Raw genomic sequence first — 14,807 nt, 5'->3', positions numbered from 1 at the left:
CCAGTAAGAGTCCCTCGTCAAAACTTCCATGAAACATCGTTAAAATGTGACGAGTTAACAGAAACGACTTTCTATGACAAGTCTCATCAGCAAAATGTACTTCAAGTTTGAGAAGTGAAAGTTGCATTTTTTAGATGTTTGACGTTGAGTTCGTTTCAATATTGAGAAAATCAGAAACTCTCTGCAGATACGAGACACTAACACGCCTTTTCTCCACATTCCAGTCTCCCTCTCTGTCTGTTTACGCCTTCTTACGGCTTTTACGTCTTTGTCTCGTCTCGCTGCGTCTGCCGTGCGTGATGTGCTCTGATTGGTCCACATCAGTCTGCTGATGGTGGGAAGGCAGCGTGATGACGCCAAATACAAATAATCTATTATTCCCCTAAAATGCTTTAAGAGGAAAGTCACAAGCCTGTTTTGAAAATGTAAGGAGGAGAAAGTGGGAAAGTCAAAGATAGCTGGATAGATACTTTAATGTTCCTGAGGGATGCATGAGGTACAGTAATGAAGTATAGCAGATAAAAAACGAGCAGCAAAATAAGGAACAAACACATTTTTCTGACTGTCGAGTTGTTTTAACGTCTCTCAGTAATGTGTGAGTGTTAAAGCGGCACGGTGTAGTCCAGAAGAAATATAAGATCAGAAGTTTTAACAGTGAACAAACAAATAAGGTCCCAGAACACTGTATGAAGCTGGGAAGGTGGCAGGGTCCGCCACACATAGACAAAGTAAAGCAGTATGATAGTGTGTCGTCTTCAAGGTCAGTTTGTTTATTCAGTTATGAAGACAGAGACAGTTTGATTATTTAGTTTGTTTAGGCACTTAAATGTCTTAATATTAAAGATTAATATGTCTCTCACACACACGCACGCACGCACGCACACACACACACACACACACACACACACACACACACACACACACACACACACACACACACACACACACACACACACACACACACACACACACAACACACACACACACAGCGGAGTGTGTTGGGATCGGTGACGGTCGGACAGTAAATAACGAGCGAGCTGCTCCGGGGAGTCGTTTCTCTGCAGCTCAACAGGAAGTTCATTTAGTCTTTATGATCTCTGAGGTCACTCTGAGTCCAGCAGAATAAAGTTTATGGTGTTCCGGGTTTTAGAGACTTCAGCTGTGACCCGGCTCCTCCAGGACGAGCTGATATTTCTTATTGATCCCAGAGGAGAAATCAGCTCCCTGCAGCTGTAGATGTGATTCAGCGGTTTGTTTGATAAATAGATTCTAATTAAACACTTTAATTAAGACCTCAGTTATTAAACAGGAGGTCTGACCAGGAGAGGAGCTCTGTGGCTGCTGCTCCAATCTGATGGTGTAAACCAGAAGTGACGTCGTGAAAGTGAGAAAATACAAGTAATTTTACATCAAGTGGTCCTTCGTCTTCCGCTGTGTGTGCGTGATGATGTCATCACACCTATGTTTACATGATCTTGTTTAAATCGACCTCCGTTAAGAAGGAGAGAGACTGAGAGAGAGAAATGTGCTTTGATTACACAGTAATTTGAACACTTTTAACATATATTACTAGTGATTGACTTACATAGTGTTTTAGTTTAGGTTGAACAGTTTCCAGGATACCAGCGGAGGCACTGACGGATCATTTCAAAGGGTTAATGATATCGGAGGTGTTGATTCCACTGTGAGGAGTCGTGATGCGACTCTGACAGGAAGTGAAGTTTGTTGCAAAGCCTCACGAAGGAAACAAACAACTGCTGCTGGAGTCTGTTCAGAGCTGAATTATGCTTTTCTATTTGTTTACAGCTCCCGTAGCTGCAGGCTGCCACACAGTGAACTGTTAATGTCAGGGTGAGAGAGTGTGTGTGTGTGTGTGTGTGTGTGTGTGTGTGTGTGTCCTTACTTTATAGCGTGGTCCATGCGTGACACGGTGAGGTACGCTGCCAGGTTGGCGGTGTACGACGAGCACACGATGAGCGTGAAGAGCCACCAGCTGCCCATGACGATCCTCAGAGCCACCGAGCCGACCACGCCGTCCCCACCTGCACACACACACACACACAGGGATTTACAAGTGGTTTGTCAGACCTGGTTCATTTTTTGGTATCGCGCAGGTGTGAACAGACATGCTGATGGGGATCTAACCTGTGACCCTTCAGTCGCAGGTTGCCCGCGGTGACCAGGATTCCGCCGCCTGCCGTCTGATTCAAACAGCAGGTGAAAGCGGTGCTTTATCACAGCGAGCAGAGCGGCTGCATCTAATCACAACCCGTTAGGCCTAAAAGGTTTCCCAGGCAACCTGCCAGACCATAATAGATGCAGCTGGGCACCTCTGTTGGGAAACTGTGTGTGTATGTGTGTGTGTGTGTGTGTGTGTGTGTGTTCATGCTGGAGTACGCTTGTCAAACTGTGTGGATCCACTTGTGCGTGTGTGTGTTTCAGAGGTGGACACACTTGTTTCAGGTGTGTGTTTCTTGACTTCGTCAGGACATTTTCACATCAGTCTCAGTCGAGATCGTCTTCAGTAACTTCTGTCCTCTATGACTCGACTGGACGAGGACGTTTGGGGAGATTTTGGAGGACATTATTTGGCACAAATAGGACATTTTCAGGAAGTGATATTTTTAGAATGGGAGATGATTTCAGGAGTCACATCGTGTCCTAACAGCGAGGAAGGACTTCAGAATGAAACTTTGGAGCGCAGACGACTGAACATGCTGCTGTATTTGACATAATGAGAGCGAGAACAGGCTGTTCTGATAAACTCCCTCCAGTTTGTGGAGTTAAACGAGGAGGTTTCATGTCTTTAAAACCTCCATGAATCAACCGTTTCTCTTCTGTTTAACAGAGCTTCCAACACATGTGACTGGACTAAACAGAACGTGTCACTCACACCATGAAGTTCATCTCTCCGTCTGTAAACGCGCCTTCACTGCTCTCTTATGCTTCATCTTGAAATGTAGTTTTAGTGTCATGACTCTGTTTGTGTGATTATCAACGCTTCAACAGCTCAAACCTTTATTGACACCGATGAGCTCGGGCTGTCACACACAGAAACCTGATTTCATTACTCTGCAGTGACGTTTCCTGGAGCGGCGTGCTCTGTAATCTAAGCCTCCCTCTAATTCATTTAAGCACTTTAAAGTTTTATGGTCTTGTATCTGCCTCTCTGCTAAATATTTCAGACGCTACAAATCCTCCTGTGATTATTGTTTCCCTCTTCTGTTGCTGTGTAATCCGTGTAACGGCTCTAAATTAAAACTCCCCATAATCAAACAGAAATCCGTCTTTACAAGGCAGATAATCTTCCTTTTGCTGCGATCAGCCCTGATTGATTCCAGCCAAACAGCTGAGCTGCTAAACTGTGAGAACATTTCAGTTTTTATGTTTGGCTTTCAGCTGATGTTTGTATTCTGAGCGACTCCCAGTGAGCGAGCAGGAAACCAGAGACGGGAATCTAACCTGTGAATGGTGAGGGACAGAACCAGCTGAAACTTCAGGTTCAATCAAGAAATGTTCAGCCTGAACACAGTCACACTTCTTTCATTACCATCATTACTCTCACCTTGATGTACAAACGCTCCATAAACGATCCAGATGGCGCTGTGCAGCGTCCCGGACCCCACGCCGTTGGCGGGCTGGCCCGGCGGTGCGTTCTGGTTGGAGGAGGAGCGCAGCGCCTGCAGCCTGTTGAGCAGAAAGATGAGCACGCCCACCACGGGGATCGCGGCGGCGATACACGCCCAGACGGCGAGGTCAAACGGAGCGAACAGCGAGAAGATGTTGATCTTTTCTTCTGGTTTTCGCAGTAGGATGCCTACACTGTAGTCCAGGTAACGCTTGCTGAAGTCGACCACGTTCTCCCTCTCAGGCGTGATGGTGATGGCTGACACCGCCAGGTCGGCTCTCTGTGGAGGCAGACGGGTGGAGAACAACCGTCAGACAAACTTTAAAAGTTTGTGTTTACGTTCAGGAACCAGCAGTCGACTCGAGCTTTACCTTGTTGATGAGGTCACCGATCATGCCGTTCCACGAGCCGTTCAGAAGCTGAGATCCATATTTACTATCTGCCACCTGGAGGAGTGATTAATACAGATCAGTGAGCTCATGACACCAAAGAGGGAAACAAAATCAAATCAATAAACAATTAATTACAAACTATTTTGATAATTGATTATAAAGTCAAAACTGTCTCCCTGACTCCAGCTTCTGAGATGAGAATATTTTCTTCCTCCTTGACAATAAACTGAGTGTTTGGGTCTGATTTAATATCTTGGTCTTTTGGGAAACGCTGATTGAAACTTCTCACTATTTTCTGACAGTTTACAGACCAGTCGACAGAGAAACAACTGTTAGCTGCTGACCTGGTAGATCTCATATTTGAAGCCCAGGATCTTGGCGAGGGCGTCCAACACGTCGATGGAGAAGCCTTTATACCTCTTGGGCTGTCCCAGGATGTTCTCCGCCACCATGACGAAAGGATCTTCCTGCAGGCAGAGAACGAGGGGATGCAAACCTCAGCACCATAGATCAAGACGGGAGAAACTTTACAAAGACAGTGAGTAACTTCCATCAGCCTTTCAGCGAAACAAACAGGCCTGGTGAGCAAAAGATGCACAAGGTCGAACATCTAATATCACGGTTATATAATGAATATTCTCAGAATGTACACCACTTGTTTGTAATTGATGTTTTTAAGATTGTAAAAAACTGTTCAAACAACAAACTGCTTCACCTTTGTTTTTTAATATTGATAATAAACACCTTGAAATCGACTTCAGAACATATTATTTCTGTCTTTTATACGGAACAGTAAAGGTTTGTGCAGCTGCACTCAGATGAGTGTTGATGAGATGTTGAAAAAAGTGTTCAGAGCTCATTTGTGTTATTTTTCTCTTTTGAAAGCGACGACAGATTCAGGTTTATTCATAAAATCGGTGCCCTCAGGTCCAAAGCTGCTCTGTAGAGAACCTGTGCAGGTGTTGTGTGTCTGCAGCTGCTGTCAGTGGTCAGCGTTGTGTCGGTGTTGTGTCGGTGTTGTGTCGGTGTTGTGTCGGTGTTGTTTCAGCGTTGTGTCAGTGTTGTTTCAGCATTGTGTCAGTGTTGTTAGCCTGGCAGCACTCAGAGCTGGGCGTGTTGCAGCTGCAGGGGATCAGCGGCAGGGTGAAGGTATTAGTCTCGCTTGGTTAGTCTGCGTCTCCACACTGCTGCACCAGCACGGGAGGAAACTCTGGCTCCGAACCCGCTGCTGTCGCTCGGCTGTTTGTATCTCCTCAGTTAATCACAGTGTCCGGAGGCACTGCAGAAGCCGAGGTGCTCGATCAATGCCCCCGCAGAAGTGAGAAAGTATTGAGGGGGAAACTTTGGGATGGAGGGACACGAGGAAGAGAGACGAGTCAAAGCAGACGAATAGTGAAAACTCACTCTGAGCAGCACAAAGTCGTTTTTCTTTATTGACTGAGGGATTTTTCTGTGGATTCACTGAAGTGGATTTTGTGCTGTGGAGCGTTGAATTATTTTATTAAGGGTTTATTTTCTCCTCTCTCTTCATTTCAGAGACAAACACAACATGAAGGTTTGAAGCTGTTTCAGTCTTGCAGAGTTTCTGCTCTTCGTTCGGCTCAGACTGTGAGGGTTTGTGGCACAGAGGAAATCAGAATGTCGGCCTCGTCATATCAAGATTTCCACAAAATGTGCTGAAACGTGACGACCATATTCTGATAAGTTAGCAGAGGTATCGAACGGGACACCATTAGATATCTTAAAGGAGACCTCAGGACACTTTCCAGCAGTCAAAAGACATATTTTACATGATGCTCTACGACCATCACCAAGTATTTTTGTGCCTAAACCTGAACAGAGCATCATCTTTGAGTTCATACGGTTTATTTTAATGTTTCATTCACATTATGTATTTCTGTGCTTGTGCAAGGTCAGCAAAAGTCTCTCTTTGTCCTTCAACACAGACGTCACCTACCAGTAAAGTCACCACTTTGACCGTCACTCCCTGCATGCCGTTTTCGATCCGACTCTCCTTCAGACTGCCGTTCAGCCCGTGAACCGAGTCCCACGTAGCGAGCTGCAGAAAGACAAAGAGACAACAGAACAGACGCGTCAGTGACACCAGAGTTCGACTGATTTGTGTCAAAGGTCCTCAGAACAAAACAGTGAACACAACAGGCAGAGTAGCCCTCAATTACATAAATGCCGTATCGCTCACAGGCTGCAATTTTACAATTTATTCTCTTGTCTCATTGGATTCATGAGAGTTCTCTGCTGCAAATTAGACGAGCTCAGTGAATACAGTGGAAAGAAGAGAGACGTCTCTGTAACATGCCAACAACCCACTTAGACGTGGTTTCATTTATCACATATTCAGCCAGAAACAGAATGAACACGACCTAATTGGGTCCAAAATAATAACGACTCTTCTCCACAGAGCCTCTCAAACATCTCTCAGAGGAACACGAACACAAAGAGCTCCGAGCTTCTTTGTTCATACAGACACTGAGTTCATATGCATTATGTGTGTGTTACAGAACATGAGAGATCATATAACGTCCCATATATAATTCTGTTTCATAAGGATCATACTGACGCTTTCACCACATGAGCTTGATCTGAAAAGTCTTCCAGGGTTTGTGCGTCTGATGGTAGCAGAAGCACTGATGCCTTCGACTCAAGAGGTTCACAAAGCTTTAAACTGATTTAACAAACATGTTCAGTCATCCTGTTCACTAATCCTCTCCGGGGCGACTAAATCCAACTACTTCCTGTTTAAAATCCAGCCTCTCATGTCGCTCAGATATTAATCTTATAAATTATTTGTCTCTGAAGTATTTTTGTGAGCTGAGATCAGAACCAATACAAGATTTTAATGTGTCTTTTTGTATCTAAACATGACAGTGAATAGCTTACATTGGGACAGTGTTCATTTTGGCAGCTATTTTAGATTTAGTCTTCGTCTTCTGTTGAAAATGTTTATTAGTGTCACATTTTAAACTAAAATTCAGCTCTGTGAAACGCCTGGTTTAGACTCCAGCCTTAACTTACATGTTTCAGGCATTACATAAATATAAATATATACGTGACAACGTTATTTTAGATCACACTACCTCACTCGACATCACCCGCCCTTTAAGTATAGTGAGTATAAAGAACAACATTTGCCCTGAGATGTGAAAGTGTAAAGTAGCACAAAATTAAAATAATCAAGACAAATCCAAGGACCTTAAAATTGTATTTAGTAATTGAGTAGATTTATTTAACAGTTAACTTTAACACGTTAGTCTAAAGCCACCGTTAGCCGATGTTACCTGAAGCCAGCCGTTAGCTGAGGTTAGCCTGAAGCCAGCCGTTAGCTGAGGTTAGCCTGAAGCCAGCCGTTAGCCGAGGTTAGCCTGAAGCCAGCCGTTAGCCGACGTTAGCCTAAAGCTAGCCGTTAGTTGACGTTAGTCTGAAGCCAGCCGGTAGTTGACGTTAGTCTGAAGCCAGCCGTTAGCCGACGTTAGCCTAAAGCTAGCCGTTAGTTGACGTTAGTCTGAAGCCAGCCGGTAGTTGACGTTAGTCTGAAGCCAGCCGTTAGCCGAGGTTAGCCTAAAGCTAGCCGTTAGTTGACGTTAGCCTAAAGCTAGCCGTTAGTCGACGTTGGTCTGAAGCCAGCCGTTAGCCGAGGTTAGCCTAAAGCTAGCCGTTAGTTGACGTTAGTCTGAAGCCAGCCGGTAGTTGACGTTAGTCTGAAGCCAGCCGTTAGCCGAGGTTAGCCTAAAGCTAGCCGTTAGTTGACGTTAGTCTGAAGCCAGCCGTTAGTCGACGTTAGTCTGAAGCCAGCCGTTAGCCGACGTTAGCCTAAAGCTGGGCTCATTCATTAATTATCGCAATTATCACCGCACACTGAAAAACGTTTATCCCGAAAAAAAACCGTGCTTCCAGCCAGGCTGAGTCAGCATCTTTGGCGAGGAAATTGATCAAACTGCCCATAAAGACTTTACGTTAGCATGATTATCATCATGGCTGGCCGTTAAATTAGCTAACTCACCGGGCATTATTAATAGCTGGACGGTCTCTACAGGTTGTTTGTTGTCCTCTCTCCTCTCTTGTCACCACAGGTCGTCTCTCAGTATCACTTTCACGGCATGATGTTTTTTTCTCTTTGACAAACTATAAATAACATTATTCTTTTTTTTCCTCACTAGTTCGCTGTCTGTTTGACACAACAACATGTCACCTGGTGAAGTTAGTTTGATATTGGTCAGCATCACCTGGGAGTCTGTCATCTGCACACCTGAGTCAGCAACAGGGATTCGTTATGTATGTTAACTATTGGTTGGTTGAAATGTAACGGTTTGGATGCAGTTAAGTTCTATTAAATGCTTATACACAGTTTAAACATATAGTCGAGACTCTTATTTTGAAATCATAAAAGAGGAAGTGTCCGGTCTGTAAAGCGCTGCACTGGACACGCCCCCTTCCGGTTCCCCTCATGGACCCTTATTTAATAAAACCTGTCTGGTAGAGAAGAAGAGAGACATATCATTTAATAATTTATGATGTTTGATAGTTTTCAAGTCAATAAATTATCCCAAAACAGTTATTGATTACCTGTTAAAACATTTAGTCAGTGCAATAATAAAATAATGTAACCTGATTACTTTTCCATTATTTTTGGATGACCTCAACAACAAACGTAATGCAACTGTCGAATTCATACTCCACACAAACACGAGGGCAGCGTAACACTAAAGTAACCGCTAACTGCTGCTAACTGCTGCTAACTGTAGCTACCTCGAACTAGCTAGCGCAGTCTGTTGTGCAGCTAGCGGTTCAGACTAAAGAAGAGCGTCATGCATTGAAAGAACTAAATCCAAATTACGCTAACGTGTACAAAATATAGAGACAGTCAAAGCTCACACGATCACAAACAACCTAAATCTGAGGTAGAAATCAGGAATGATGTCATCAGGTAAACAAGACACACCTGAGCTGACATGTGACGCCAGCTTTGGACACTTCAGGTTTTTTTTTTTTTTTTTTATGTTTTGACAGAAACATTTTGTGTCAATCCCAATAAAAAGGACAGAAGTTCATGACCTCCGTCACAACAGGCTGGTTACATTTCTCACTTTGAGTTTTAGCTGCTTGTTGTTCCACCCGGTCCGTTCGCCTTTAGAGCCTCTGTGTGTGTCTGAACATGTTGCATAACAGCACTGTGAATGCATTCATGTCTGGCTGTGTGTGTGTGTGTGTGTGTGTGTGTGTGTGTGTGTGTGTGTGTGTGTGTGTGTGTGTGTGTGTTGATAAAGAGCAGCCCAGTCACCGTGGAAACACACGTACGCAAAGAAACACAAAATGGTCTTGTGTTAGTGTTACTGTGCTCGCTGCTGATGTTCTAAATGAGCTGGAGCTGCTGTGTGAGGCTCAAACACACACTAACACACACACACACACACACACCCTCACACACACACACACACACACCATAATTAAACCTATCAGTTTTGTGGACGCTGTCATGGATCAATGCAAAAACAAGACAAATAATCAATACAATAAAAACACTTTCACATCAGAGAGGGCTAACAAAGCGGCGTGATCGCGCTCTGACTCGTTTTAGTTGATGGTTAATGTGAACACGCTCTGTAATCTCTGACAGGACGTCTTAATTAGCGTCGTTAAGCTCAACGTGCCGTCTGATTCTTGTTGTACCATCAGCAAACAGCCGGTCAGGGTCGCACGACGAAACATCGGCAACATCAGAGACAAATAGCTGTGCTAATGATGACGCTCCTGTTAGACTGAACGCAGCACAGTGTGTTCGTTAAGCTCTGGAGGCAACAGCTCTGATAATTACATGATTTATTTGTAGTGTTTAAAAAAATACAAACAAAACAAAAAGTCTCAGTCTCCCTCTCTGTCTGTTTACGGCTTCTTACGGCTTTTACGTCTTTGTCTCGTCTCGCTGCATCTGCCAGGCGTGATGTGCTCTGATTGGTCCACATCGGTTCAGTTGTCAGTGTTACGCTGTGCTCGTGGTCAGGGTGAGAAATACCTCACGGTTTTGGCCTAAAATACCAAATTCAGGTGAGGACTATCGGAGGAGGCGTCGAGCGAGCTGAAGACTCAGTCTCACTTAAAACTGCTGAACCGTCAGACTGGCCATCTGAATCATCGCAGGAAAGAAAAGAGAGGATAATGTGGCGGGACTGACAGCGAAGACGCCTCCGGGTCCTAACGAGGCTTCAGAGTGACGTCAGGAGCTCTCTGCTGTCTGCAGGGCGGGAATGAGACTTTGTAGTTTCTGTGATGCCTTCAAGGTCCCTGACCGCACTGTTAATGAATAATGAGCGACGAGGTTGTCGCAGAAATAAACTGAAATCAGGATATTTAAGTCTGACTCATGTTTTTCCCTTAATGTCACACAGAAGAAACATTTTGGCGCTTTGGAGGTACTTGACTTTAAAAACTCTAATTTACTTGTAAAGACGAGTCACATAACGAGCATATTATTCAGATAAAACAACAATTCAGAGCATCCTGATTCATCCCACTGACGCATTTCCTCTGTTTGACTCCTCTTAAGGTAATTTACACGTCCTTAAATGGATGCCGATTTTCTAAATTGGCAGGCGAGGACGCACCGAGCTCTCTATCCTCTCACCTGACAATGATGAGAGAGATTTAAACTTTTGAAATTCAGCAAATGAATCTAAAGTGCCTGATTAACGGCGTCGTCAGGCTTCCTGTCGAGACTTTCTCACATATGTGAACGTGTCGTCCGTTTTCACAGGAATTGAGTTTTCCTACGACGGTGCTGGAGGTGATGTCACGTCGTTGTCTTGTGAACGGACGGCTGACAGTTTAAAGTCCCCTCACAGGTTTCAGATCTGGTTTTCAGGTCTAACTTGAGCTTTCCTGGTTTCAAAGTCCAAGTTCATTTAACTTCTTGGACATTTTGTTGTTTTAAATAAGTTGTCCAGCTTCTGTTCAGCCTGAGTTTGACGGTGAAGCTGTTTGTGAACTTTATTTGAAGCTGTTTTAATAAAAGTGTTGATTAAACTCGACTGAGGAGCGTTAACGCTGCTGATCCTGTGATGAAGCACCGACTCCTCCTCTCATTAGCGGCTCAGAGCAACATGGCGGCCGTTAAGTCGAAACGAGCCGCCGTTAGAAAGACCGGCAGCCCTCCCTGGACCGTCTGACATTTTGGAAAATCTATTTCACTTATTAATAATCTAATAATTGTCAGGAACAACGGCCGGCGTGCTCACAGCGAGGCGACGCTCCTCTTTATTATGGGAAGTTGTTCAAGTGATCCGAACATCCAACATCAGAACTTGAACATGTTGACATTCAGAAATCATCGCCACGACCGGGAACACCAGATGAAACTCGCTAGAGAACGAATAACTGAGCCGTTTGACTGACGAGTCAAAAGTGGAAGAAGGGCGAGGACGGCTGACTCGCCGATGACATTTAACTTCTTTAAAGTCCATTCAGGCAACTCGAGCCGCTCGGCAGCCATCTTGGCAGCAGTCAAAACAAAACCAAAACCCCAAAGTTGATGCTCGTTAAAAACTTTTTGATTTTGATGCACATCGTCTTCGTGTTCTGTTCCTCGTCCTCCACGTCGTCCATCAGCTGATCATCTCCGACCCTACACTGACCAGCCACCTCCGTCTGTACGCTAAAGCTGCTAGCGTGGCGTAAAACATGAACCATGCGACATTTTGCAGCGACATACTTCCTCCGGAAACACGGCTGCTGCTGCATCTCGTCAGCACAGAACTGTCACATGTTGAGTGTTTTCAGGTCGTCTCTGAGGCGGCGGCGGCGGCGGCGGCGGCGGCGTGCAGCATCAGTCTTGATGTTCACACTCGTGTTGTGTTTTCAGACTCTGGAGGAAAAGGTTTCAATTTAAAAGAGACTATCTGAAAAGGTTAACCTTAAATCACTATAAATTCAAGAATCATCTAATAAAGACTGTCAGCACTGATGCGACGGTCGTCTCCACGCTACTCTTCTCCCAGCAGAGGTCAAACATGGTGGATAAATCTCTACCTCGCTCACAGCGCCGCTGCTCATGCATTATTCCCGTCCTCCCCGCTTCTTTCCCTTTTCCTCAAATGTCAGGCCTCTTTTTTTCCCCCTCCTGTCATCCAAAAGGCTACGCCGGCTGTATTTCTGTAAGTCACTCTCCCGTGGACAGCAGAGTGAAATGCCAGCGTTTGCCACCGTTTCTCACCGCCCGCCCCCCCCCCCCGCGCTCTGCGTCGCCTCAGCTCGCTGTCAGACTCCTCGTTTTATTTCACACCTTCACCTCCTCCTCACCCTTTTCTCTGATTGGTGATTTAATCTGACTTTGGAGGAGGTGTGTCACAGCCCTCATCACCTCAGTACGTACGTCCCACTGATCTCCTGTCAATCACACGGCGTGGGCGAGGCCGTGATGAACTCTTCTTCATGTGGGCGTAGTTTGACGGTCTGTCGGTGGAGCACCTCCCCGTGTTCGCCTTTATACGCTGCGTCAAACAGATAATTAATGTTTATCCTGAAACACTCTGAGGAGTTATTACGCAGGAAACAAGTCAGAGATTAAGTTGTTAGTGTTAAATGTACCGTACGTCTCCATCGTCACTACACTGTTATTATAAACTGTATAATCATTATCTCAAGTGACCACGAGCGATCGGATCTTACACCGCTGGGAGAAACGGACGTGATGTTTAATGTGAAAATAAATAAAGAAGTTCATGAATAAGATTTGCCGAATGTACAAGAAGGCCCAAATAATCAAGAATCCGTCAGAGAATGTTTCACAAAGTTTATAAAGATTCTCCAGATTCAACAACTCACTAAATTGAGCATTTTTTAAAGGGAGTCTGGTGACTTTCCCTCCCTCTCCATCTCCTGGCTGTAGGTGATGTGGTTGTTCTGACCTACAGGGTGTTGGTGTTGTAATAAATACAAAGAACATGAATGTTGGGCATTTTCCGCACATTCTCCTGAGCGTCACTTAACGGCGACATGGACATTAACGGTGCTGTTCGTAAGAAAAGCCCAATTCTGACCCGTCAAAAACTGATGCTTTGATACAGCCGTTCGTCTGTGTGTGATACAGACGTAATGTTGAGTTGTTCAGTTTGTACCAGTTTCTTGTTTTTCTCTCTACAGAGCACATTACACACACACACACACACACACACACACACATTTACATCTGTGCAGGCACATGTAGTGATTCTGCTGAGGTAAACACATATTTGCTGCAAGGACACACACACACAAACACACACACACACATCATTAAGGTCACAAACACACATGTGCAACCACACACACACACACACACACACGCACACACACTCGTCTCTCCGATGCATTTTCACTGTTCTAAAACCTCTTTGATGTTTCTAATCTACACAAAGCTTCTCTCCCCGGAGCCTTTTCAAAGAAAAACACACCAATATGAATGTCAATTAGTGTCTACACGTGTGTGTGTGTGTGTGTGTGTGTGTGTGTGTGTTTCACGGCTTTTGATTTCTACCTTTTTTTTCTGTCTGTGTAGAAGACGCTCTGTGGGTGTTAATATAAGATAATTAGCGGTGCTGCAGGGACTCCACACAGCGCGGCTTCACATTCAACCTTCACTGGATTCAAATAAAAACTTTTTTTTAAAATCTGTTTTTCCATCATTTTAATTCAGCTCGGGACGTTGACGCTCGAGGATCAGAGGAGGAAACTGAGCGAAGGAAAATGTGTTGACACGTTGAAGATGGTCATTTTGGGCTCAACGACTACAGACAGGATGTTGACGAAGGCGCCGGACAGAACGCGCTCTCTTCTGAGATAAATACACAGCATCCATGTTTCCATCATCAGTCCTACAATCATCCCCGAGCCTCATGTGGTGTCTCATTGATCATCGCTGCTCCCGATGGACAAAACACATCGTCTATGTGTCTCTGCAGCTTTGGGACATAAAATAAAACGAGAAGAAAGAAACATGTATCTTGTTCGATGCATTATTCACAGAGATTAGCGAGCATTGAGTTTTCAAAGGCACAAATTGTTGTTAACGACTCTAAATTACCTCGGGGATTTGAAATTAGTGCCGTCTGAGGCTCATTTTTCGTTCTCCGTCATTTTCTAATGGATTCATTTCAGAAGGGCCGGCAACAATGCGATCCCCATTACGGACAAATGGGCGAGTAATTTCTATTCTCAACAAAATAATTGCAGACCTCTTTAACTCTTCTGTGGGAGACGAGAGACAAAGAGGACACAGAAGACGGGAAAATGGCAGCCTGGTCGACGTGACGGAGGACGTGAGTGATGTCGGTGTCATTAAAGTACGAGTGCCACGCGTCCGTTAAAGTTACACTTACAAAAGCAGAATCTGAAATAAGACAAACATTATGTCTACATTCAGGGAAGTTGTGTAATAAATCCACATGTTTTAGATTATTGCTCCTGATTCATGATTCATTCTGCAGAACCGTTGATGTACGGTTGAAGAAAAGAAGCGATACGTAGTGACGGACGCCGTTTTTCTGTACATACATGAAGCTCATCAGTAAAAAAAAAGCGTCAGCGACTTTGGATCAAAGTTCTACTCAGACCAACACAAACGGACCAACATTTCAAACCTCAGAGGCACCAGACTCCATTAACAAAATCAGTCATTTTAGCTGAACAACACGTTCTTACTCCTTCAAACGCAGCAGCTCGGTCAGTCAAATGACGACGCTCTACCTTCATCTCAGGCGGTGAATTCGGCAGTAATACTTCATCTGCAGCGCTCAATTAAA

At 44.6% G+C, this 14,807-nt stretch overlaps 1 protein-coding gene across 1 annotated transcript in view; it reads right to left on the bottom strand.

Annotated features, from left to right (window-relative positions):
* The window catches only part of LOC115571551 (glutamate receptor ionotropic, delta-1-like), a 60,840-nt gene that overhangs the window by 26,400 nt on the left and 19,633 nt on the right, over nt 1-14,807 (bottom strand). Inside the window, exons 6-10 of the mRNA XM_030400999.1 lie at nt 5,978-6,079; nt 4,365-4,487; nt 4,000-4,074; nt 3,566-3,908; nt 1,904-2,042 (exon numbers count right to left, since the gene is read on the bottom strand). Of these exons, the coding sequence (XP_030256859.1) occupies nt 1,904-2,042; nt 3,566-3,908; nt 4,000-4,074; nt 4,365-4,487; nt 5,978-6,079 (782 nt within the window). The remainder of the gene's footprint in view (nt 1-1,903; nt 2,043-3,565; nt 3,909-3,999; nt 4,075-4,364; nt 4,488-5,977; nt 6,080-14,807) is intronic.

This window comes from Sparus aurata, chromosome 20 (genome assembly GCF_900880675.1).
Source record: "Sparus aurata chromosome 20, fSpaAur1.1, whole genome shotgun sequence".
In the NCBI taxonomy this organism is placed as follows: Eukaryota; Metazoa; Chordata; class Actinopteri; order Spariformes; family Sparidae; genus Sparus; species Sparus aurata.
Note: the sequence above shows the minus strand (reverse complement) of the source record. Positions and strands in the feature narration are given on the sequence as shown.